The 26,308-nt window shown below is 37.8% G+C and overlaps 1 protein-coding gene across 7 annotated transcripts in view; it reads left to right on the plus strand.

The window, feature by feature from the left end:
- The window catches only part of Lasp (LIM and SH3 domain protein Lasp), a 280,500-nt gene that overhangs the window by 237,263 nt on the left and 16,929 nt on the right, over positions 1-26,308 (plus strand). For all 7 annotated transcript variants that reach the window (XM_090388896.1, XM_090388900.1, XM_090388895.1 and 4 more), the window contains one exon: positions 23,919-23,959. In XM_090388896.1, coding sequence (XP_090245022.1) covers positions 23,919-23,959 — 41 coding nt within the window. The remainder of the gene's footprint in view (positions 1-23,918; positions 23,960-26,308) is intronic.

The raw sequence follows: 26,308 nt of genomic DNA on the forward strand, positions 1-26,308 counted from the left end.
TCCATTTCTTAAAAAACTTCCCCTCCCCCAGCTTAAGCTGAGGTGCGACTCTTAGGATTTTCTCTATTTTTTTAAAATTAGATCAAAAATGGCTTTTCACTCAAAAAAGGTTGCTGATCCCCGTTATAGGGGATATGCTGCTGATGACACTTGTTGGTTTTATAGACTGCATACAGGTAGGTATGGTGTGATTTTAATTCCTGAACTGATTTCAGTTACCTTACACAGAGGCATGGAAACCACTTTAAATAGTACCTGCTAACTAGGAGGGAGAGGATACTGATGTCGCCTTGAGTTGCTGTAAAGTGGAAATTAATATTCATAATAATAATTCACATGAAAATATATCAGTAGGATTTGGGATACATTCTAGTATTTCACAACCAATATATCTAATAGTTACAGCTACTGCAGCCATTACAAGTCATTCAACCATGGTGGTCAGGTTTCTATGCTTAGTGTCTTGAGATATGTCACTATCTATGAGTTACGGGCTACTTTAGGTATTCAAGTAGTGTCTTTTCTTATTCTAAGCATATAGAATATATTTATATTGTACTTTTGAAGTGTGTGTTTCTGACTGGCAGTATACTGTTATGATATAATAGATGAGATCTATTTGAAGAAGAAAGTGAACTTTCAGCACCACCTGGGTTTTACCTCCGGAAGCGATTTAACACCCTACGCTGGAGAACGAAGCAACACTTACTTCATTCCAGCGATGCCGCAACCACTTCCAGATACAGTTGAATAAATATCAGTTTGTTGCGACTTGCTATTACATATGTTATGTTGGTTCTGTTTCTTCTTTATATGAGAAACTAACACATACAGATAGATTGAACTGTTCAATTTTTCATAAATAATGGTAGCTAACAGGATAACCTCTAAATAAAGAAAAGGATTGCATTGTTGAACTTCAAGTATTGAGTATCTAGAACTGTCAACTTGAGTTAGTCTTCAGCAGGGTTGAGAAAGAACTTGGTATGCAGATTCAAAAAACCTTGATGTCTGGCAGATATGCTAATAATTTGTCTGCAAAGGCATTAACTCTGGATAAGTGTGAGGACTGCGATCACGTGACCAGATTTAAGAAAAAGCCAAAATGGAAAAATTGAACAAAGGCACAAGGAAGACAACTATATTCAGACTGATGCAAGCGATTGAGACATGTCATGAGCTGGTTGCTGATGACACACAGACATCAAGTAAGGATTGGGAGGATGGTGTGTCTGGTATTGCATTAGAAGACTGCCTGCTACCTACATATGATAACATTCAGTAGGATAAACCATACTCCACATTAGTGTTAACAAGGGTTGATCAAAAAGGAGTAGACTGAAATTGTTACTGGGACTCCAGAGTCACTGGTGATCAAATCATCTAGGAATATGTGTTTTAGAGAAATGTGAACCATGACATGAAGGAAACTGTAAATCGAATGAAGAGCTCTTGATAGCATTACCAGAAATAGAGATGGATCGTGCTGTTATGGAGGATAGTCAACACGATAAAATGACAGACATAAATGATCGATGCCCAGATTGCATTTGGGAGATTTTTCTCATGGATAAAGAAGTGTAATAGAGCCACAGAAAATGTGTAATAGAGCCACAGAAAAGGTTCGACAGGCAAAGGCAGTTTATGAGAAATCACTAGCAAACAGAGCAAAGAGGGGGGATAAAGAATTCTTCACATATATAAATGCCAAGAAGAGCAGGACAAACCAGATCGGACCTTTACGTAAGGGAAAGGGGATAGTATTAAATACACCAGCTGCCGTTGAGATGAACTCAACAGTTATTTTGCATCGATATTTACAAATGAAAAGCCTTTTGTGGCGATGGGAAATTGTGGGAGAGAAGTTAAAAAATATGTAATTAATGATATTGAAATTTCGCAAGATTATTTAATGAAAAAACTTTCGAGCCTACAGACCAGTAAGGCTCCTGGAGTTGATGGAATATACCCTATAATCTTAAGGGAGGCGGCAAGCGAGTGCATTGAACCATTGAGGCTAATTATGCGAGCATCATTAGACTCTGGGGAGATTCCCTTGGATTGGAAAAGTGCAAATGTATCTCCCATACATAAGGGTGGCTCTAAAAGTGAAGTTGGAAATTATCGACCTGTCAGTCTGACTTCAGTAGTAGGGAAAATCATGGAGGCAATGATCAAGGGTGGAATTCAGGATCATTTGAATCGAATTGAAATTCTCAAGGATACTCAGCATGGTTTCGTAAAGGGAAAATCATGTTTAACAAATCTGGTTCGCTATTTCGAAAGGGTCACTCATGAGCTGGATTTAGGGAATAATTTCGACATTGTTTATTTAGATTTCAGCAAAGCTTTTGACTCAGTCCCACATGAGCGGTTGCTTTATAAGCTGGAACAGGTTGGAATCACTGGGAAAATCCTTAGATGGATAGAAGGATGGCTTCAGGGCAGGAGGCAGAGGGTTGTGATAAATGGCTATTCCTCAGATTGGGTTGATGTAAGAAGTGGGGTTCCCCAAGGATCAGTATTAGGACCACTGTTGTTTTTAATTTTCATAAACGACATTGATGAAGGGATAGAGGGCGTGATGTCTAAATTTGCAGATGATGTTAAAATTGGGAGAGTAGTTAATGATCACTGTCAAGCTGAGCTTCTTCAGAGAGACCTAGATAGACTTCAGGAATGGTCAGAAAAATGGCAGCTGTGCTTTAATCCAACAAAGTGTAAGGTATTACACCTGGGAAACAGTAATCCCAAAAAAACTTATTCACTTGGTGGAGTTCAACTAAAGCCAGTACTGGAGGAAAGGGACTTGGGTGTTACGATACGGTCAGACATGAAATTCTCTGAGCATTGTAAACAGGTTGCAAGGAAGGCCCATGGTGTCCTATCAATGATCTATCGAACTTTTGCAAGTAGAGATAGGGACGTGATAATCCCATTATATAAGGCTTATGTTAGACCACACTTGGAATACTGTGTTCAAGTATGGAGACCGCACCTGAAGAAAGACATCGAGCTTCTTGAAAGGGTGCAAAGAAGGGTAACTCGCCTGGTGAGATCGGCAAAAGGGCGTCCTTATGAAGAAAGACTTCGAATATGTGGGTTGCAGAGTTTAGAAACTAGACACCTTAGAGGAGATTTGATTGAGGTGTTTAAGGCTCTGAGAGGCATCAGTAAAATGAATGAGGACAAAATTTTCAAGATTATAAATGATGCTAGAACTAGGGGACATAAATTCAAGTTACGGGGGGAAATGTTTAGATTGGATTGCAGGAAGTTCTATTTTAGCCAGCGAGTTATAAATTACTGGAATAAGTTGCCTTCATGGGTGGTAGAGGCCGACAGTTTGGGGAAATTCAAAGGTCATCTGGATAGTACTTTCGGGTAAGGGAAGCACATAGGATGATAGGTTTAATTTCCTTTTTATTTATTTTTTATTTTATTAATTATTATTATTTAGTTATTTATTTTTTTGTTTTTATCATTGTTTTGTTCGGATTTATTTTTTTTAATTTTTTTTTTTTTTTTTTTTGGCTGGTGCAGCATAAGCCATAGGCTTTCTTGCACCATGCGGCCGTTACTAATACTAATACTAAAGTGATTGTGAAGTTACAGCCTGACTTCAAACTGGATGAGATCATTTGAGATTCATGGGATAATCATAGTGTTACCACTTGTGATGATAGTCATGGCAGGCCATACCTATACATGATAACTGATATTACTAACATGTTATGATCAAGTATACATGACCTTTCTTTTTGATAAAGAAAATGTTATCAGTAGAGTGGCAGTAAGCGAAATCTTATCACAGAGGAGAGACTCTGGGAAGTGCTGCAATTGAGTTAGTGGTCCAAAATGAAAGCTTTAAAGAAAATATTTTGCATTACTAATTACAGAATATGACCTTCAATACCCATTCAAATAAGAATTACAAACTGGGAAGGGAGATGCTGTACAGTGATGTTATTAGGAATTCAGATTCTGCAGGAGTAGTGACTGATGAGAAAAAGACAGGACTGGTGAAGACTAATATTAAGGTTTGAAGAAAACCATTGCATTCTTATTAAAGCTAAGAATAATTCAACGTTGAAAACCGATAAAGATGTTAGAGATGTAGTGGGGAAGGTGATGAGAGGAATGTTAGAAATGGTAAGAGCAAGAAAGGTAAGACAGGTAGCGGAAAGAGGAATTGGATTGTAAATGGAGAGTGAACACTATGTGGAACAGATAAAGAGTAACGATTTAATCCAGTGTCTTGGACCCAAAGTTATTATTTGTGATGTGGATACTGCAGTAGACAAGGAGAAATTGTTATCATTGACCACCTTTGGCCACACTGCGAGAACTTGCTGATGCAGTGAACCAATTTGTGGCATACTCATTGTAACGGTATGCATAGGCAGCCATGTTGTGCTAACTGTATGTCCCACGAATGCAAGGCAAACCATTTAGAATGTGATAAACTGCGCCCAGAGTATAAGAAGGAATGACAATTGGTCACTGAATGAATGGATGTTGGATTGGCATATCATTGCACATTTAATTAGTAGATGCAATACACTGGAAGAAAGGACTATGGGTCTAATGATTAAGGAGGAGTAAGAGCAAAAAATTTGTGTGCTGAGAAGGAGGGATTGCATAATAGAAATGGGAAAACATTCTCAGGTGGTGACTGATGAATTGAGACTAGCCTGTAATGCTAATTGAGTTGATGTTGTTTGTATACAGGAGCCATATGAGTTGGATGGAAGGGTGATGGGATTCTTGTTGGCAACCAGCATCAACTCTGGATTGCTTTAGTTGAATAATGACTTAACTGTGATAGCATTGGATTTGTTCTGCACTGTTTGCTGTGTCTGCGTTTGTGTGGAGTTAGAAAATCAAGAATTCTCTTTGGTGTATGTGTAGTTTATACAAATGAGGATAGTGCTCCAAATGAATTAGGGATAAGTGAGCATATGCACTGTTTTTGTGGACTTGCAGAGATTGGGAATATGTCTTATATGTGTGTGTGTCAGGAATATGAAGACCTCAGGGAGGAATATGTTGAGTAGGCCTCACACTTGCAATCCTTGGGGCCTGGATGTGAGGAACAGCTTGTTGCTACAAAGAATTTTGCAGCTTTCTGAGTATCTGCAACCCAGGTTTTTAGTAGAAAGTGCTTGTTGTTGGAGCTAAAGCAGGATTAGTTTGGACAAGGGGTCTGTGCAACAACATATAACAACCAAGAGTCTCCTATGGAGGGTTTGACTGCCACAGTGAGCTTGCTGCTTGTGATGGCAACAGTTGAATAGCAAATTGTTGCGTTGGTTCAGATTTATCTACTACTGAGCTGCGTATTCCTTAATAGTTAATGAAAGGATGGTACATCCCATGTTCATTCCATTACTTCGTGGACTTGCATATAGATTGCATTCTATTTCCTGAGCAGTACTATTCTTGATGGCACCTCCATAGCCAGGTGGGCAGGAGCAGCAGTGCGTAGCACACGCTTCTTGATTAGACCAGGGTTCGAGCCCGTGACCACCAAATATGGAGGATGCAGAAAGGTCAGGGAACAACTGCCACATATCCCCGGAGCAATATGGCCTTAGTTGCTAATGCTCCTAAAAACCAAACAACAACAACAACTATTCTTGATCAGGGCTTCAATAGCTGCATATGTTATTGTAGTTACAAAGTTCTTAACCTATCCTGATTGCGATTTTATGTAGTGAAGTGCAAAGTGAACTTTCTGTGGTAAAGTGTAACAGTTAAATATTTCTTTGTGAGAAGGACTTATCCTCTAGTCAAGATGACCTTGTGGGTAACACAGTTGGAAGAATCACCGTACTCCCAACACCAGGTGGAAAAGACCTCAGTTCGAAACCGTCGATGATGGGAGGAATTTTTATAGGCCTTTTTCACAACATGGCTGAGAGATGGTCTCAGCTGAAGGTAGCATGGGGTTTTTCATCCATCAAACAGCAAATTGGCCACAGAAAACACATGCAATTTACAGACAGCCTATATGGAGTAATATGGCCTTAGTGGTTAATGCTCCTAAAACCCATCTACAACAATATCTAATCACGACCAGCAGACTTATGATCAGCTTTAGTGCAGAATAGCTGTCTCGTTGATATGTGAACTAATTAACTGACATATCCTCCTAATTGGGGATATTATATTTGTTGTTATTTTATTATTTGATATTATTTACTGTTTTATCATCATCATCCTATCAGATAGGTGGCCTATTACTGTCCCCAGCCATCTCTTGGTTGGCCTTTCTGGAATTCTTCTTTTTCTAGGGATGTATCAGAGAATCTGACGAGGTATCCTGGTTTTATCCATTCTTTTTACATGTAGCCATTTCTGTCTGTATTCTTGGATGCATTCTGTTATGGGTGCCATTTCTAGTGTGTTTAGTACAGTGGTTTTCAACCGGGTTGCCGTGGCACCTTACGGTGCCACAACAACATTCCAGGGGTGCCACATAATTTGGGTTTAAGTTACTTAAACTTATTATTATTTTTTAATTTATATATTTATTTCATTATAAAAAGATGTAGAGTATCTTTTTAATTTTGTGGTGGTCTATAATTGATGTTTACTTAGTACCTCTATATAAAGAATAAAATTATATACTGTATATATATAATTTGTATTATGAAATGTATTTTTTAATATTATATATATATATATATATATATAGAGAGAGAGAGAGAGAGAGAGAGAGAGAGAGAGAGAGAGAGAGAGAGTCGGATCTAACAGGCAGAAAATTGAGTAGGGGTGCCGCAAAATAAAATAAATTACTTAGGGGTGCCGTTATTAAAAAAAGATTGAAAAAACCACTGGTTTAGTATGTCTTTGTTTTTTATGTGGTCTTACAGCATAAATCCTGCAGTTTTCTCATAAAAGTTTATTTCAGCTGAAGTGATTTGGCATTCATCTTGTACTTTGATGGTCTAGGCTTCACTTTCATATACAGTAATACCCCAAAGTTACACGATAGGTGGGTCCGACGAAAATCGCTTAAGTCGAATTCGCGTTAGTCGGGGTACAACTTTGCATATATATACATATAAATTTTGTTTAATTGGAACCAAGGACTAACAAAAACACTAGTTTAGAAGAAAAATATTTAATAAAATTGCAGTTCTTTATACATATTAATACAAAATATGTATTAAAAAAATAAATGAGTTACGTAAAAAAGTTATTTCTATGTCGATGGCTTCATAAAATCTAAAAAATTTGTCTGACGACACAGCGCCTTCTTTTTTTCACGCAGAATTTCTTTGTAGCAAACTAATAATTTTTTTATTCCTTGCTTTGTAGCTATAACGCGTTCTTCGTTGGAGTCTGTTTTCTAAAATTTTTGAGCCCTTTTCAATCGAGCTGAGACCTTCTGTCAAGCTTGCAATTGTCATATGCTTTTCTGGTGGAACTGGGTCTGAAGTTTTGGATACTTCAGTGACATTTTGCTCACGCATCTCTGAGCTCATTCATTGTCAGCTCCTGACTATGTGACTCCAACAGCTCGTTGACATCATCACCATTGACTTCCAAATCTAATTGCCTGGAAAGATTAACAACTTCGTCTATCACATGAGCGACATGATCAGTTTCTGGCGTTGTTTTCGTCTCGTTTTTTTGGGGGGGGGGGGGGGAATGGACAAAGTTTCTTCCAGACACCATTCAATGTTTTTTTTTGGAATTTCATCCCAAGATTCTTCAATGATTCTTACAGCATCTAAAACATTGAATTGTTTCCAAAAGTCTTTAATAGATAATTCACTATTTTGTCTCATAGCTTCATTCAGACGTGCAAACGAACGCCTTGTGTAGTAAGCCTTGAATGTTTTGATAACTCCCCAGTCCATCGGTTGAAGCAAGCTTGCTGTGTTCGGAGACAAAAACACAACTTTCACGCGTGGGTTGAAATTAATTAGGGTGGCAGGAAGGTGACCAGGTGCATTGTCAATAAGAAGCATCACTTTAAATGGAATCTGTTTAGACTTCCAATAACGTTCGACTTCGGGTATAAAGTGGTGACCAAAGCAGTCCTCAAAAATGGAAGCTGTCACCCAAGCTTTATGATTTGACTTCCAAATCACTGATAAGCTAATTTTAGATATGCACCAAACGAAAAAATCAAGAACCGCGTAACTCGGAGTTCGCGTAAGTCGGGGTATTACTGTATTGAGTACTGGTTATTTTTTTTTTTTTTTTTTTTTTTTTTTTTTAAGGAGCATTAGCAACTAAGGCCATATTGCTCTGGAGATATGCAGTGGTCATTCCCTGACCTTTCCGCATCCTCCGTATTTGGTGGTCATGGGCTCAAACCCCGGTCTAATCAAGAAGCGTGTGCTACGCACTGCTGCTGCTCCTACCCACCTGGCTATGGAGACGCCCATATGAGTATTGGTCTGGCTAGTGTCTTGTATACTTTTAAAGTTCTCTGTAATAATGTTGATTGTTACTAATATCATTTGCTTTTTCATAAGTCGGGCTGTAGCCAAGATACAATATTTGCAATATTTAAAACAATTTATTTGTTCAATATTTGTATTACCGACATAAATTTTGTTTCGTACGGAATATTTTCTTTGAAAAGCTGATTTTTGTTTTTGAAGTTAATATTTCCATGTTAAATTTTTTTGCGGTAAGGTATAGATGGTGTATTGAGTATTGTAACTTGTCTTCATATATTAAAGTATCGAGGTAATTATAAATTTTTTTTTAATGTAATACTTCCATGGATTGTTAATCTCCAGTGTCTGACAATGACATTGATGTATATGTTGAAAAGGAGTGGAAATAGGGGCCATCCTTATCGGATGCAACAATTTATTGGTTTCTAATTTGATGTATTACTGTTCCCAATTTAACTGCAATTGAGTTCTGTCTATAATACTATATATATATATATATATAGTATTATTAATAACTAAGTTATCTGTAATTTGAAAATTTATAAATAATTCTTTGCCTAACATGGAGATATATATTACAGATTGCAACTATTATTTGGTTGGGAGTTTCATCATCAGCTGGTATTTCTAAAAGTTTATTTCTTTCCACACTCAGTCTTTCTTATAAACAAAGAATGCTATGTGTATTTGTCTATTAAACTCCCTGTGTTTTTCAGTTAGTAATTTCAGAGTAAAAAATCCATCTGCACAAGATCTAAAAGGTTTTTCAAAATTCATTTTGTTCTTCTCCAGTTTTATCACTATAATACTTATCTAGTTTATTTTTTTGTTATTTTTGCAATTGTTTATAGCCACTATTAAGGAGACTTATTCCTCTGTAATTTTCAGTCTTTGCAATTGCCTCTTTTATATATTGGAATGACTACAACATTCTGCCAGGATTCTGGTGGGGGGGCTTTACTGTGCTTCATTCACTTTAGAATGTTCATAAGTCTGAATTTTAAAGTGTCAGCATATTTGAATGACTCTGTTGATGCTATTTTCTCCTGGAGAATTTTTGTTCTTTAAACTTTTTTTAATAGTTCATTTATTTCTTGTATGGGAATTTCTTCTAAATTATTTTTTGGATCTTGGAGTTGCTAATTGTTTTGTCCTATGTGTCCAAAGGTTCTGGAAGTATTGCATCTATGTAGATTTATCTGTCACATTAATTCTTATATTTTCTATTGTTTTCTGATCTAAGTTATTTAAGATTTTGTAAGTAACCACATTTTGTTTTGTTAGGTCTCTTTCTAAGTTTGAGACAAAGTTAATCTGGCTTTCTCTATTCCTTTTCCTGACTTCTCTTTTGGCTATGGCTTTTTCCCTGTTATTTTCACTTTTATCATCAGCCGATTTTGTTGATAAATATTTCTTAAGTTTATCTTCTATTATTTTTGAAATTTCTTTATCCCATTGTTGTAGACTTCTTACAGAGTGCCATCTTTTCTTATTGCATAAACTTTCAGATGCTACATGTTTTAATATTTTGTAAATGTGTGTACAATATAGTTAGGGAAGGACAATATGTGGTTGTTTTCTGTTAAGGTTATTGTTATATTAAAACTACTCTGATAGCATGTGAAATCCTTTTTCTGACTTCTCTTTTGGCTGTGGCTTTTTACCTGTTATGTTCACTTTTGTCATCAGCTGATTTTAAGTATTTCTTAAAAGCATTTAGTGTCACATGGAATAAGAGTGGTATTAACATAATAATAAATTTGTGTACTTTCTACTTTGACTGATTTGCTAGTTTGTATCTATTTAAACCTCTGTTGGAAAAGCCATCTGATATAAGGTCATGTAAAAGGCTTGCTTTGAAACACTCTTTGTTTCTATTAGTTTTTTCTTTGTTTTCAACCATTGTTATGGGAATCTAAAAAGAAACTGACTACTTTCTAGTAGAAACTGACAACTGGTGAAACTAGTAGAAACAAGGTAGATAGTGTTATAACTGCCTTGGGATACAAGTTTAGTGTTATAATTTTGTACGGAAATTGAAATTTTATTGAATCGAAATTATGATTCAGAGCAGCAAAGCAAAAAGCCCAAGCTAATGGAAGTGCTGTAACTCAGGGAGAACTCAGGTGGGCAGTTGCACTCTGAATCACAGCCTTTTAAAATGCACTGCTTGCTTGATATTTGTGGAGCAGTCAGGTATGGGACATGATATTACCAAGGGGAATGACTTTGTGTGCGTGCGTGCGTGCGATGTAAGAAGTGTGAGGAAATCAGGTGACAACTCAGCGTCGTTATGGGCCTATATGAGAGCTTGAAGATCAGGGTGGATGCCCTCGAAGGATCTATATGGAGAGCCCATCAAGCTCTCAGCTGCCCACATTAATGCCAGAGCTTGCACTTGATCATCACGCAACACAGCTGCAACCCCCAAGGCAGAATGCGCTGGTCCCACAGGAACTAGTAGTTGTTGGTGACTCTGTTGTCAGGGAAACTGGGAACATGGAATGTAAAACGGATAGGTGGAACAGGACCAGGGTATGTCTGCCAGGGCAAAGGTTGATGACATTGTAGAGCAGATATCTTTAAGGGCACAAAGGGTGATATTGTTCTACACGTTGGCACTAATGATATTAAGAGTAGGAGACCGGTGGAATTACTTAACAAGTACAAGTCACTGTTGAAAAAAAGCTGTGTATTAGGGTTGAATTTGAAAGTGTTTGCAATTTTGCCAAAAACATGATAGGAGGGAGTATATGATGAGAGCCTAGTCGATCAATTTGGCCCTGGAAAGATTGTGTAAGGCTCAAGGTGTAGAATTTTTTTTTTCAGCCTGGTCTGTACTTGTTAACAGGAGAAGCTGCTTCTACAGGGATGGGATACACTTAAATAGAAAGGGTGCAAGAATATTTGCTGATGCTATCAGGAAGCATTAGGTGGGTTCGAAAACTGCTAGCTTGGGATACAAGGACTAATAGATTAATAGGAGCCGCTTGCAGAGGTAAAAGTGATTCTTGCATGGCTTCTATTGGAATGAGCAGTAGCCTGGAAAACAAGATGCAGGGTATTTCAGAGACTGCTGGGAGTGATTGCGGTACAATTTAACACATGGGTTGTGTTAGGGTAGCTAAGAATAGGAAGTGCATGTATACAGTCGGTCCTCGTATAACACGTGTTTACATTACACGAATTCGATCATACACGATTTATAAATAGGGGAACGTTATCTTATATAACACGAACCGAATTCGCTTATGCACGATTCGCCTTTGTGTTTACAAGAAATGGCAGTCGAACGCGAAATCACCCCAACTGAACGCAACACGATAGGAATGAAGATTCTGAAAATGTATTTATGTGTTTTATATCAGTGAAGGGGAAACACATTTCACCATAATAACGTGAAAACCAACACAATTACAGCTATCGATATAATCGCAAATGCAATTAGATGGAGTTTACTACCAGTTTATAACAGATTTCACTAGCAGAAACGCAACTGGAAATTGTTTTTATTGTTTTATGGTAGAAACCCCCAGAAATGTGCTTTAGTAAAATGTGGGGTGTTAATAATGTATCTCGGCCTTTACGGTGTTGTTTATTCAGTTGCTACATGCGCTCAGCTTTATTTATGTGTATCAAGCGTGCCTCCTCGTTTTGTAATTGCGTTTTATTCCCTAAAAATTAGTAAAATACTTAAAAGGTGTGAAAAGGAAGCGTCCTGGTGAAGACACTGCAGATTCAGAGAGAAAAAAAAAAAGCAATATCGATAAACAGAGGCGGACCGGGTCAAAAATTCTTACCCGGGAAAATTTATAGTGGCCTCATACTGCGGTTTATGGTCAAAATCACACCGGCCTCCGGCCCACCGGGGTTTCCCCGGTAAGGCTTATGGCCAGTCCGCCTCTGTCGATAGAGAAAAAAAATATGAAATTGTGAAACGCTTTGAGCGAAATGAAAGACCATGTGATATTGCACGTGATACAGACCTAAATGAGGCAACGCCAAGAATTACAAAGAATGCGGAGAAAATAAAAACAACTTTCATAGCAGGAACAACACATTATCCATTAGATTAAGACAAAGAATTGGAAGAGATGGAATGGCTGTCACCTGTTTGGATAGAAAATCAAACAAAAAAACAAGTTTGCTTACGATAGAAGCGAAAGCATTAGCAATATTTTATTACGTAATAGTCGTAATAAAATACGTAAGCATTTTATTACGACTTACGTATTATAATTTATACAAATTTGTACTTACGTATTATAAAATACGTAAGTATTTTATTACGACTATTTTATTTAATATAATAAATTGTTTACGGATAAAATACATATTTTATTCGTAAAAAATACTTTTTCAGTATTATACTAAAAATACTTTATTATAATATAATAAATAATAAAAAATATTTATTATTTATTATATTATAATAAAAATATTTATATTTTTATTACGTATTTTAATCGTTATAAAATACTTAAGTATTTTATAACGATTAAAATTACCCGATTATTTATTGTGTTTGGTAATGTTTTGGTTCCAAATGTGTGTTCAATCTTGGGTGGTCGGCACCTAACCCCACTTTTCCCATAGGGCCTGTTGTTTATATTGCACGATTTTACATTGCACGAGGGTTTCTAGGAACACAACTATCGTGCTATACGAGGACAGACTGTACTTGCGTGTACACCAATGCTAGGAGTTTGGTAAATAAATTTGATGAATTTCAGGTATTGCTCAAAACATCAAAGACAGATATTGTTGGGATATCAGTGTCACACAGATATAAGGAATGCAGAACTGGAATTTGGGGGTACAATGTATACAGGAAGGATAGGAAGGGAGGAGGGGTTATGTGATTAGTTAAGAAACACAAAATCTAAGGAAGAGAAGCCAGTTGACATGGGTGGACAGTGCATTATTGAGTCAGTTTGGGAGATCAAAATTGAGAGTAGAAGTGTGTTATAGGCCTATTGACTCTGATGAGTATAATAAGAAACTGTTCAGGGAAATAGTGGGCCAGTAAATCAGTCTTATAATGGGGGATTTCAATTTCCCAGATATTGACTGGAATTTGTGGATTGGTCATTCACACATTAGCAATGCTTTTGTGGATTTATTGGATGATTGTTTTCTATATCAACATGTTTGGGAGGCAACTAGAGGGAGTAATACTCTCGATCTGATTATCAGTAGTGATTCTTCATGCATTAAGAATCTGCATATAAAAGGAACCACTAGGTGGCAATGATCACAGTGTGCTGAAGTGGGATTTACTCAAAGAGGTAACTACCATCAGGGGTAAAGGGAAGGGTTTTTGTTTTCGTAAAGGCGACTATGATGGTCTGAGACAGTATTTAAATTCTACATGGTGGGACCAACTGATGATGTTATCAACAGCAAATTCAAAATGGGAAGCATCCAAAGAATTTATCTCGGAAGTTACTAGGCTTTACATACTAACTAAGAAATGTTGTTCAAGGTTTAGGCCTAAATGGATGTCAGGTGAACTAATGAAACATATGGCAGAGAAGAAAGATGCATGGAATACATATAAATTAATGGGCGACATGGAAGCCTATGATAGATATAAGCTGCTCTGTAACCAAGTCACAAAGGAGATTAGGCAGGCAAAGCCAGATTATGAGAAATCTTTGGCATAGGATGCAAAGAAAAACAGCAAAGAGTTCTTTACCTGTGTAAACTCTGGAACGAAAGGGATAATCAGATTGGTCCACTGGATATTGATTGTTCAATTGTTGATGATCTTGCTCAGGTGGCTCACAAACTAAATGAGCATTTTGCATCTACATTCACTCATGAGGGGTTATTCAGGGAGGGGAATGCCAGAGGTGAATTAAACACTGGCAGTGAGCTAGCTGATTTTGTAATAACTGAGAGGAAAGTGGAGGAGAAATTGTTGAAGATAAACATAAAAAAGGCACTGGGGGTGGATGGGATCTATCCAGTTATATTAAAGGAGGCAGCAAAGGAAGTAAGCAAACCCTTAGCCATAATTATGGGAGCTTCCTTGGACTCAGGGGAGGCACCCAGGGACTGGAAATGTGCAAATGTGACCCTAATTCAAAAAGGAGGATCAAAGGGCGACACAAGTTTAACTTCTGTTCCAGTGAAATTAATGGAGCCACTGGTTAAAGCACTGCAGGATCATCTAGACAAGACTTCAGTTATAACTCGGACACAGCATGGTTTTGTTAAGGGGAAGTCTTGCCTGACCAATATGATTGGATACTATGATGTGGTCACAAAGGAACTGGATGCAGGGAATAACTTTGATATCATATATTTGAATCTTAGAAAGGCTTTTAATACTGTCGCGCATGGAAGACTGCTGAGCAAATTGAAACAGTGTGGTGTTGGAGGCAGATGGTTGAGTGGGAGAAGACAGAGTAGTAAGCACTGCTCATCGTGGACTAATGTTATTAGTGGAGAGTCCCCCAGGATTCAGTGTTGGGTCCATTGTTGTTTTCTGTATTTATAAATGATACTTGTAATGGTATATCAAGCTTAATGTCCAAGTTTACAGACAATACGAAGGCTGGCAGGGTTGTTATGGACACTAATGACAGTACGTTGCTGCAACAGGATCTAGAAAAGTTGAGCAGATGGGCTGAGAGGTGGCAAATGAAGTCTAACATTGACAAATGTAAAGTACTACGTATGAGAAGCAGTAACCCCAGAGTAACGTATCAACTCTATGGTACTACACTGACACTGGTAGAGAACGAAAAGGACCTGAGGTAATTGTGCAGGCAGTTATGAAGTTTTCTGAGCACTGCTGACGGTCTGCACGAGTAGTTCATGGTGTTTTGTCAGTGATATACAGGAATTTTTCTAGCAGGGATAAGGAGGTGATTATCCCCTTGTATAAGGCAATGGTCAGGCCACACCTTGAGTACTGTATATAGGTCTGGAGGCCTCATTTTAAGAAGGATGTAGAGCTGCTGGAATGAGCACAGAGAAGGGCAAAACGATTAGTAAATGGAACAAAGGGCTCTTACGAAGAAAGGCTTAATTTTTACAAATTACAGTGTCTGGAGACTAGGCACCTGCGAGGTGATCTGATTGAGGTGTATAAAGCCTTGAATGGTTTGAGCATGCTCAATGCTGATGGGATTCTTCCTCTTGCTCAGAATAATCACCTGAGAGTGCATAAATTCAAATTGAGGAAAGATGGATGTAGGTTAGATGTGCGGAAGTTTGCCTTGAGCCTGCGGGTAGTTGGTTGGTGTAACAGACTTCCATCCTATGTTGTTGAAGGTTGACAGCCTAAATAAATTTAAGGCTGAGCTGGACAGGTATTTGGAATGAACGGAGGGGTGAAATGGGGCCGTTTTTTTGTTTTTTTTTTTGGCTGATGCTGCATAAGCTTGCCTTTTTGCATCTACTAATGCTAAATCAAAGTGGCCAGTTTCTGGTGAAACTAGTAGAAAGTGTCAGTTTCCAATTCAGAGCTTCTGAATACTCTTGTATCAGCAAACTATTATTGACTTGTTGCCTTGTGCTGATCAGGTGTTTTTGTGGCAATCTTTATGTGGAAGAAAGTATTTTGTAATCAGTAGATTATTACAGGTTACAAAATCAATCAGCCTTATTGAATTAGCTTTACTGAATGAATCAGCTTTACTATTTTACTGAAATATGAACTAATGAACTGACATACCCTCCAGATTTCGGGGTATTATATTGATGTTGTATTTAATATCATCTTTATCCTGGGAGATGATCCCTGGCCCATCTTTGTGTGACAGGAATGCTAACCAACTAGTGGTAGTATATGTTATGTTAGAAATTACCTGTGCAGTATTGCAATAGGTGGTGGGGTTGCCAGGCAGTCCCAGCCAGCTTACTGGCTGGGACTGCCTTCTGTAATAAATAAATAAATAAATGCATAAAGTCCTGTATAACAAAGTTGTTAATGTGAAAGTAAGACCTTGGTTGGTTGGTATTTAATGTTGCAGTGACAGCTTTCTTAACACAGGCCTTTTAAAGAAAAACTCCTTTTAAAGGAGCTTTCGGTTGGTTGTAATTCCTTAGAGCTTTCGTTTGGTTGTAATTCCTTACTGTAATTTTGGTGAAGTTCAAAATGGCACTCATATGAAATTTTGTTTATTATATGAGGATATTAGGCATAGTTTCTTGTTAGATAGGAGCAGCTTAGATAATGTTTATGATGTCCTAATGTATAAGGAAAAGTACAGAAAGTTTGCTGAGTTCCCAAACTTATTATATTTAAAAAAAAAAAAAAAAAGTTAGCAAACCCTTAGCCATAATTATGAGAGCTTCCATGGACTGGAGGTATGCAAATGTATCACCAATTCACAAAGGGGGTTCAAAAGGTGACAAGTAACTGTAGACCTATTAAACAAATTAGATTTTTACACCAGCCAGAATTAAAAATAAATACCAATCTTGTAATTGATGTTGTACTGAATGAATTGATGTTGCCAGAATTAAAAATAAATACCAATCATTTACAAGATTTGTATTTATTTTTAATTCTGGCTGGTGTAAAAATCTAATTCGTTTAATATGAATTGTCCCAGCCTGGTAGGCCTATTTAGAGATAACTGTAGACCTGTTAGTTTAACTTGTGTTCCCTGGAAAATAATGGAATCACTGGTTAGAGAAGCATTGCAGGATCGTGGGTTTGTTAAAGGGAGGTCTTGTGTGACCAGTTTGATTGGAAACTATGATGTGGTCACAAAGGAACTACAGTCGATTTCGGTTATTTGGGACACATTGGGACTAGTGCATTTTGGCTCGATTCAGTGGCCGCCCCAATTATCCGAAGTTTCATGTAAATAGTTAAAAATACAATGGACCCTCGCTTTACAATTGGTTCACTGTACAATCAAATCACGTTACAATGGACTCGCCATAGTAAAGTACCGTTTACTATACGATGTGTAGTAAGTGCCGGTCATTGTGATCACGTTTGTGAATTGAATTTTAATTCGATTAAACAGCGATTCTAATCACACAAATTGCAAGTAACACGACACGCGCAAGTGAGAACGGATTAACAAGTTACGAAGCTTTAAAAATAGGAATGAAGAGAAGATTCTGAAAATTATTTGTTTTATATGATTGAAGATTCCATGGAAGTGTAAACACATTTCATCATAATAACCCACAGAATTCCTGCTGTCAGTATTATCGCAAATTCAATAAGATCGAGTTTACTATCCGCTTATTAGAGATTACACTAACAGAAAAGCTCAATAAACAGGCTAATTGTTTTTATGGCTGTGACCTTCAGAAATCCTTGACTATCTCCAGTGCTGCAGTCTCCTGCCCCGATTAAACAGCATGTTTTCCCAATTACCGGTGGCCCAAATAAGTGGAATCCATCCACTGTTTATGCTAAAAATACTTTTGATATCATATACTTGGATTTCAGGAAAGCTTTTGATACTTTGCACATGGATGACTACTGTACAAATTGGAGTATTATGACATTAAGGGAAAGTTTCTACTATGGATAAAGGGATGGTTGAATGGGAGACGACAGAGAGTGGTAATCAATGGACACTGCCCTTCGTGGACAAATGTTATTAGTGGAGTTCCCCAGGGTTCGGTTTTGGGCCCATTGTTTTTTATATATTTACCAATGATATTGATGAAGGTATATCAGGTTTAAAGTCCAAGTTTGCAGATGATACAAAGGTTGTCAGGGTTTTTAACGACAGTAAAGACAGTACTCCAATTGGATCTAGATAAGTTGGGCAAATGGACTGAGAAGTGACAACTGAAGTTTAACATTGACAAATGCAGAGTACTGCATATGGGTAGCAATAACTGAAGCGAAATGTACCAACTGTGTGGTACTACACTCCGGGAAGTGGAAAGTGAAAAAGACCTGAGGTAATTGTGCAGTCAAATATGAAGTTTGCTGAGCAGTGTAGATGGGCGGCCAAGACAGGTAATGGAGTCTTGTCAATGATATATGGGAATTTTTCTAGCAGGGACGGGGAGGTGATTATCCCATTATACAAGGCAATGGTCAGAGTCTGGAGGCTTCATTTTAGGAAGGATGTGGAGTTGCTAGAATGAGTACAAAGAAGGGCAACAAGATTGATGAGGGGAACAAAGTGGTGTTCTTACCAAGAAAGGCCTAAGTTCTGCAAATTGCAGTGCCTAGAGAGTAGGCACCTGCAAGGTGATGTGATTGCGGTCTATAATGTCTTGAGAACAGTAAATTCTGATGGGATTCTTCCTCTTGCTCAGATTAAGAACCTAAGGGGCATAAATTCAAATTGAGGAAACACAGTTGTAGAATAGAAAAAATGTGCAGAAATTTGCCTTTAGCCAGCGGTAGTTGATTGGTGAAACAGACTTCCATCTTTTGTTGTGGAATTTGTTAGCCTAAATAAATTTAAGGCTGAGCTGGACAGTCATTTGGAACCAATGGAGGGGTGAAATGGGAAGGTTTTTTTTTTCTTTTTTTTTTTTTTTTTTGGCTGGTGCTGCATAAGCTTGCTTTCTTGCATCATATGTCTATGCTAATGCTATACATAAGCATAGGCTTCAGTTTGCAATCTCCCCTCCCCAACACCACTGCTTTACCACCAAGGAGCAGAATTAGATGATCCTTAACTGCATTAAAGTCTGGTTTTGTTTTCTTCTTTAGCATTGTACATATGGTCAATTATTCTTTTCCACAGTAAGCTGCTTTAACCAATAATATTAAACACTTGCTCCATGGTGTTGTTTAAAAAGATAAAGGAATATAAAATTTGAGTACTCATCAAACATTCAAGTTCTCTTTACCGAGGAAGTTAAATATGAAAAATGAGTTGTGTAATGAAGGTGTATGTACATGTGCATTCTCAACTATTTATTATCAATTATTTCCTTGCTATTTATGATAACATTTTGATCAAGCATTTGCAACTTTGTTTTGTTTTCTACTGCAATTTCACAATTGCAATAGAAAACAAAACTAGGTAACAAAAGTTTCTCTACCAGTGAACCTTGAATTACCTCTTAATGTTGATTGCAGCAATAAACGTGTGTAATATGGATGGCATATACACTCGTGTTCAAAGAAAGTGCATCATCCCTTTAAAATTGTAATTATTGACCGAATAAGGTAGGTATATGGCAATATTTCTTACAGATGGCATCAGATAAGATCGACAAGCATAGGTGATGATGTAATATTGCATCAGCTGCTACTGTCAGCTATATAAGCATGCTCTGCAAGAGGTGCAGTCATTCCTTGCTTGTCAGGATGGCGAGTTACGTGCAGTTGACGCCACGAAGAAAGAGTGCTATTGTTGCTTTAGGTGAAGAAGGATGCTCTTCCCATCATATTGCTTATAGTGTCTTGTAATCATTCGACAATGAGGAGATTTTTTTACAAACTCAAGAATACTGGTTCTGCTGATAGGAAAAAACGAACCGGATGCAAATCAGTCTCTGTGCCAAAACAGGACCACGTTTTGAAGTGCTTATGCCTTAAAAACCATAAAGCTTCTTCGTCTGAGCTGAAAAGAGAATGGGAAGAACATAAAAGAGTGGTAGCAAGTGCAGTAACAGTCAGAACACGCCTCTTCAAAAATGGACTTATAGCCCGTCGTCCTAAGAAAAAGCCCCTCCTCACGCAAAAAAATGAAAAGGCCCAATTAATTTGGTGTAAGGAGCATGTCAAATGGATCCCTGAGCAGTGGAAGTCAGTTATTTTCTCGGATGAGAAGAAATTCAACCTCCATGGTTCTGATGGATGACAAACGATTTGCCATAGACATGGTGAAGAATACCATCCAAATTGTATGGTGTGTACCAGCCAAATGATATGGTGGTGCATTTTTTATGGCGGTGTAGGTCACCTGCAGTTTTTAAAAGGTTCCGTAAATGCCAATTGATACCTGGCTATATTGGAAGGCAAATTGCTGCCAACCATTAGAGACCGTTTCAAACTGCCAAGTAACTGCATCTTTCAGGACGATTCTGCTTCTTGTCGTCGGGCAAAAAGTGTAAGTAGGCACTTCTGTAGTTACTTTAGCCTCATTTCTGCATTAGAGGTTCAACAGTAATGTTGTTTACATTTGTTACAGGTGAAAAAATGGTTGTAAGAACAGTCCATTACAATTCTTAGCTGGCCAGGAAACAGCCCGGACCTGAATCCTATAGAGAACCGTTGGCATTGTGTGCAATCTGCAGTTTCCAGAAAGAAACCAATGAGGAAGCCATAATTTGTGTTTGGAACCACGAATTATCAGTGATTATCTTCAGAAATTGATCCTGCCAATGCCTCAATGGTGTGCTGCTTTCATCAGGGCGAGAGGCGGTTCAACTAAATATCAGTTTGCACCCGGTGAACTTTTCATTTTGTTTTCCATTTAAAATGATAAACTGAAGCAAATTTTGAAGGCATCTGATAACATTTCAGCCACAATTGTTGTGTTTTCCAAAATTGTATAAAGGTTCCAAATGCTCATGTTGGAATATTTTGAGTGCCCTTGTCAAATATTACTTAGCTTTGCCTTAACTATAATAGTTTGCCTTAACTATTAATATCTTTTGTTTATATTTCTATTTGTGATGCTAGTTATTAATGTAACATACCATCGCGAAAAAGAGTTAGAAATGTGCTTTCTTTGAACACCAGTCCAGTGTATTTCTTTAATTGTATATTAATTTTCATATTCCACTGCTGAATCTTGTGTATTAAAGGTTCACAATCCTTTTGCTACTTTCCTGTTATAGTGTTTGATCATTCAAAGAAATTCAGTAACTCACCATAATTAATTTGCTATGATCACTGCTATGTTTCCATGTGTTTTAATATCAGCATCTTGAGGAGATCTTCTCTGAGCAATCTGATTAGCTTTTATGATAGTCAAAGGAACTGTATACAAAAATTAGTTTCATCTATTTAGATTTCTGTAATGTTTCAATGTTATTCCACATGAAAGACTTTGATTGGGAACTTAAAAATTCACAAGAATACATGAAATATATCAAATTACCCCAAGTCTTGTTTTACATTTTAACAATTCCTCCCAGTAATGCAGAGTATGAAAGTGTAGTTTAAACTAGGTGAAAACAACAAAAACACTTTAGATCTTTATATTCTGGTTAAACGGAAATGTTCTTGACAGCTAAGTTTAGACAACAGGGCCATTGTTATAAACAAAACTGACTTAATATTTTTTAAGAGAGAAAAATCTGTAATTGTATCCTCCCTGAAGTAATCATAATCAGATAATGTCTAACAGACAATCCAAACAGAAAATTCATATGTAAGCTCATGTTTGTGATCATACTGTGATTGTAAAAAATCCTATGGGTGTATTTTAATATAAAATCTAGAGTACTGCATACAGGTCTGGAGGCCTCATTTTAGGGCAGCTATAGAACTGTTGGAACAGGTTCTGAGAGGGGCAGAGAAATTGGTGAAACGAATGAAAGCGTGGTCTTACCAAGAAATGCTTTAGTTCTGCAAATTGTAATGTCTAAAGACGTGTGGTGATCCCTTTGAGGTGTTTATGACTTTGACTGGATTGAGCAAGCTCAGTGCTGATGGCATTCTTCCCCTTGCTCAGATTACAGACACGAGGGGACATAAATTCAAATTAAGTTAGGAAGGATGGTTGCAGGATAGATGTGCTTTCAAGCCAATGGGCAATTGATTTTTGGAACAAGCTTCTGTCTGCTGTTTGAATAAATTCAAGGAAGAACTAGACAGATTGTTGGAGGGGATGGATAGGTAATATGGGAATTTTTGTTTCTTTTTTTCCCTGATATTTTATTCAGGGTGTCTCAAAAATATTGATACAAATGTTTAGGGGAGATAGGTAACATCTAAAGGAATGTGAATTGCATAGGAACCCATAACCGGACACATCACCGTAAGTCGGTACATGGCGCTGTTCATCAGTTCGCGAGGGGGAAAATTTCTGGTTTACTCATTCAAGCAGTAGTCGTCGCACGAAGAGCATGCATCGATATACGAACTGTGTGCTGGCAGACATGCACCTAGTGTATGGATTAGCAGAGGGCCCACGTGGTGTGTGCCCTCATGCGGCACAACATCGCTTCGCAATAAATGTGGGCAGGTATGGTCGGTGACTGCTTAGTCGACCCACACCTGTTACCATCTTGCATGAACTGCGCTAAATATCGGATCTTTCTTGAACAAGTTCTACCAGGGTTACTTGACGATGTTCCAGCAAATGTGAGACGCAACATTTGAAACCAAATGTTCTAAATGAAACCAAATGTCGAGTTCTACCGGGGTTACTTGCCGATGTTCCAGCAAATGTTGAGATGCAACATTTGGTTTCAAAATGGAGTGCCTGCCCATTATGGAAGGTGTGTTCGTGACCATTTGAAAAGGTGTTTTGGGTGTCAATGGATTGGCTGTGGTGGACCCGTTGCCTGGCCCCCACGCTCACCTGATTTATCGAGCCTTGATTTCTTTCTGTGGGGGGGGTCCTCAAATCTATCGTTTATGAATCGCCTGTGGAGACAGAAATGGATCTTGTGGCGAGACTTGTCTGTACTGCTGCTGCTGTCAAAGAAACTCCAGGTGTGTTCAACCGTATCTGCCAATCCATGCTGCGTCGGTGTCATGCATGCATCGTGTCTCATGGTGGAACCTTTGAGCATCTGTTGTAACACCATGAAATGCATCCATCTTGTACTCCATTGTTAATATTATGTCAAATAAATTTTTGCCACTGTCTTGTGTCATTTCTGCTTCTTGTGCCTCTGCTACTACTTTCCCGTGACATTTCTGGTTATGAGTTCCTATGCAATTCACATTCCTTTAGATGTTACCTACCTCCCCTAAACGTTTGTACCAATATTTTTGAGACACCCTGTATATAAGGCGCCTCCGTAGCCAGGTGGGCAGTGCGTAGCACACGCTTCTTGATTAGACCGGGGTTCGAGCCTGTGACCACCAAGTACGGAGGATGCGGAAAGGTCAGCGAATGACCACCGCATATCCCGGAGCAATATGGCCTTAGTTGCTAATGCTCCTAAAAACCAAATAACAAACAAACAAACCCTGTATATGATGATCTGATAATTGTAAATGGGCTATTTTTAAAAAATATCCTGCTTAAAGAAATGGCAATTAAGCGTATGAATTGGGAAGCCATGACTAAGCAATTGATGTGTGCACACATGCACGCACGTGCACACACACACACTGTTGAATATTAATTATTCCATAAAAAATGAATTGCAAAATACTAGAACTTAAAAAACAAATTAATAGAAATAGTTTAATTGCATATTAATTTAGTTTATTAGTTTAATATTAGTAAAATAATAAACTAAATTATTTTACTAATATTATTATCAACGTAGAACATATTGAGTAGTACAGCTCTGATTCATACTATCTAATTAGTTTAATATGTATTAATCATGGAAAGAAATTATAACCACATATTTTTCAATTCTGTATGACATGTTTTTTGTTTTGATATTTAATATTGCCCTAATTTTTAGGTGGAGATGCTGTTCCTCTTACAATACCCAAAGCAACAGGGGTGAGTTGTGTTTATAATTACATATTATGAACTTTATTTCAGTGCTCATGTTAGAATTTATTAAAATTTTCATTGGCTATAATACACAATAAATATTAATGCCCATGCACAAATCTACCTTTGTGCTCGCTTTTTTTTTTTTTTTTTTTTTTTTTTTTTATGTGAACCCCAAACACGAGAGGTATTAGAACCTATAGTACTTAGTACCGTGCTTGGGTTGGAGGTTGAGAAGACGAAAGAAGATATTTGTTGACATTGGACTTGAACTTCTGTAGATTGTAATTTTCAGGAAATACGTATGAAGGAAGGTTGTTCCAGAAAACGGCAGTTGAATGAATAAATGAGAAAGATGAAAAGTTGGTTCTGTGGGTTTGAAGTTGAACAGTAAATGGATGTTGGCTGGTGGCGGCATGTGTTCGGACTGTTTTGAAAGAGAGAGCGGGAATTATAGAAGCCAATTCAGAAGAACAGTGCCCATGGAAATATCTGTAGAAGAGGCATGCAGCAGAAACAGTACGTCTATGAGAAAGCGAGTGGAGAGTCTCTGTTAAAGATGAATCATTAATTAACCTAACTGCCCTCTTCTGAATGGAATCAAGAAGCCTGAGAGAGGTTTTGGGGGCACCACCCCAAATGTGGGAACAATATTCCATGGCAGGGCGGATTTGCGATTTATACAGAGTGAGCAGCTGTTTGGAAGAAAAGTAACGCCGAGAGCGAAAGAGAAAACCAAGTTTTTGATGCAGAGGAAGCAATATTTGTAATGTGCTTGTGCCAAGAGAGATTAGAAGTCAGGGTAATTCCCAAAAGAGATATATCCTTTTGCCTAGAAATTGGAGTGTCACTAAAGATAAGCATAGGAGCAGAAGAATCCTTTTTGCGAGATATAAGACAAGACTGAGTTTTAGAAGGGTTGAAATCAACTAAGTTGTCTTTGCCCCACTGGAGAATTACCTGAAGATCGGCATTTAAGGAATTGGTAGCAGATTTTCGAGAAGTTGAAGCTGATTGAGCAGGGCAAGGTTTCTCAAAATGGAAAGTTGAATGCAATGTGCTATCATCGGCAAAACTATGGATAGGATTGCAGTCAATGGAAGAAGGTCATTGATATACAAGAGGAAAAGAGTGGGGGAAAGAACTGAACCTTGGGGGACACCGGCATTAGTGGAGAAGTTAGAAGACAGAGAGCCATCTACCATCACCCTCAGTGAGCGATCAGAGAGAAAACTGAATAACCAATTACTAAAAACAGTTGGCAAACCATAAGATGGAAGCTTGTTTAGAAGACCTTTATGCCAAACACGATCGAAAGCCTTTGAGATGTCAAGAGCAACTACTTGGGTTTCACCGAACCTTTCCATTGAAGTAGTCCATAAATGGGTAACATAAGCCAGAATATCACCAGTGGATCGACACTGACGGAATCCATACTGGTGATCGTTGATCAGACGGAAGGTTTCTAGGTAGTTTAAGAGATGGCGGTTAATTGATTTCTCCATTACTTTAGAAAGAGTAGAAGTAATTGCAATGGGACGATAATTGGATGGGAGGGATTTGTCACCCTTTTTAGGAACTGGCTGGATATGAGCAAATTTCCAAGAAGAAGGAAAAACACCTTTGGAATAAGAAAGTGAAAAAAGGTGGCAAAGAATAGGAGTAAGTTCAGGAGCACAGATTTTGAGAACAAGTGGAGAAATACCATCAGGACCTGGAGCTTTCTTAGCATCAAGATTCATCAAAATCCTTCTGATATCCTTTTGACGGAAGACCACAGGAGGCATTGAATGGACCGTGTTGGGAATGGTGGGAGGTGTTTTACCAAGATCATTAATACATGAGCTGGAAGAAAAATGGGATGCTAGCAGGTCAGCTTTATCCTTGGCTGAAGTGAAAACAGAACCATCTGGTTTGGACAGAGGTGGAAGCAGAGATGGGCAAAAGTAGCGGCCAATAGCTTTGGCAAGAGACCAGAATGCTCGGCTACCATTAGGGCAAGAAGCAAGTTTTCTACTCTTAGCCTGTTCAAACTCTAGTTTGGACTGATTAATAACTGCTTTACAATTGTTGCGAGCTTTGGTGTAGGCAGAAAATGAAACTGAAGAATTAGAAACAAGCCAATTACGATATGCAACATTCTTCTCTTGAACAGCCTTAGCACATTTATTGGAAAACCAAGGTTTAGATAAAGGACGAGATTTTAAAGTGGAGTGTGGGATAAAGGATTCCATTCCTGCAAGAATAATTTCACTGACACGATCTGAGCAAACGTTGACATCAGGAGTTTTGAAACAGTAATCCGACCAAGGAAAAGAAGAAAAGAAGTCTCGAAGGTCATCCCATTTTGCATTC

This window comes from Mastigoproctus giganteus, chromosome 14, assembly GCF_048544385.1.
Source record: "Mastigoproctus giganteus isolate SK-2022 chromosome 14, ASM4854438v1, whole genome shotgun sequence".
Classification (NCBI taxonomy): domain Eukaryota; kingdom Metazoa; phylum Arthropoda; class Arachnida; order Uropygi; family Thelyphonidae; genus Mastigoproctus; species Mastigoproctus giganteus.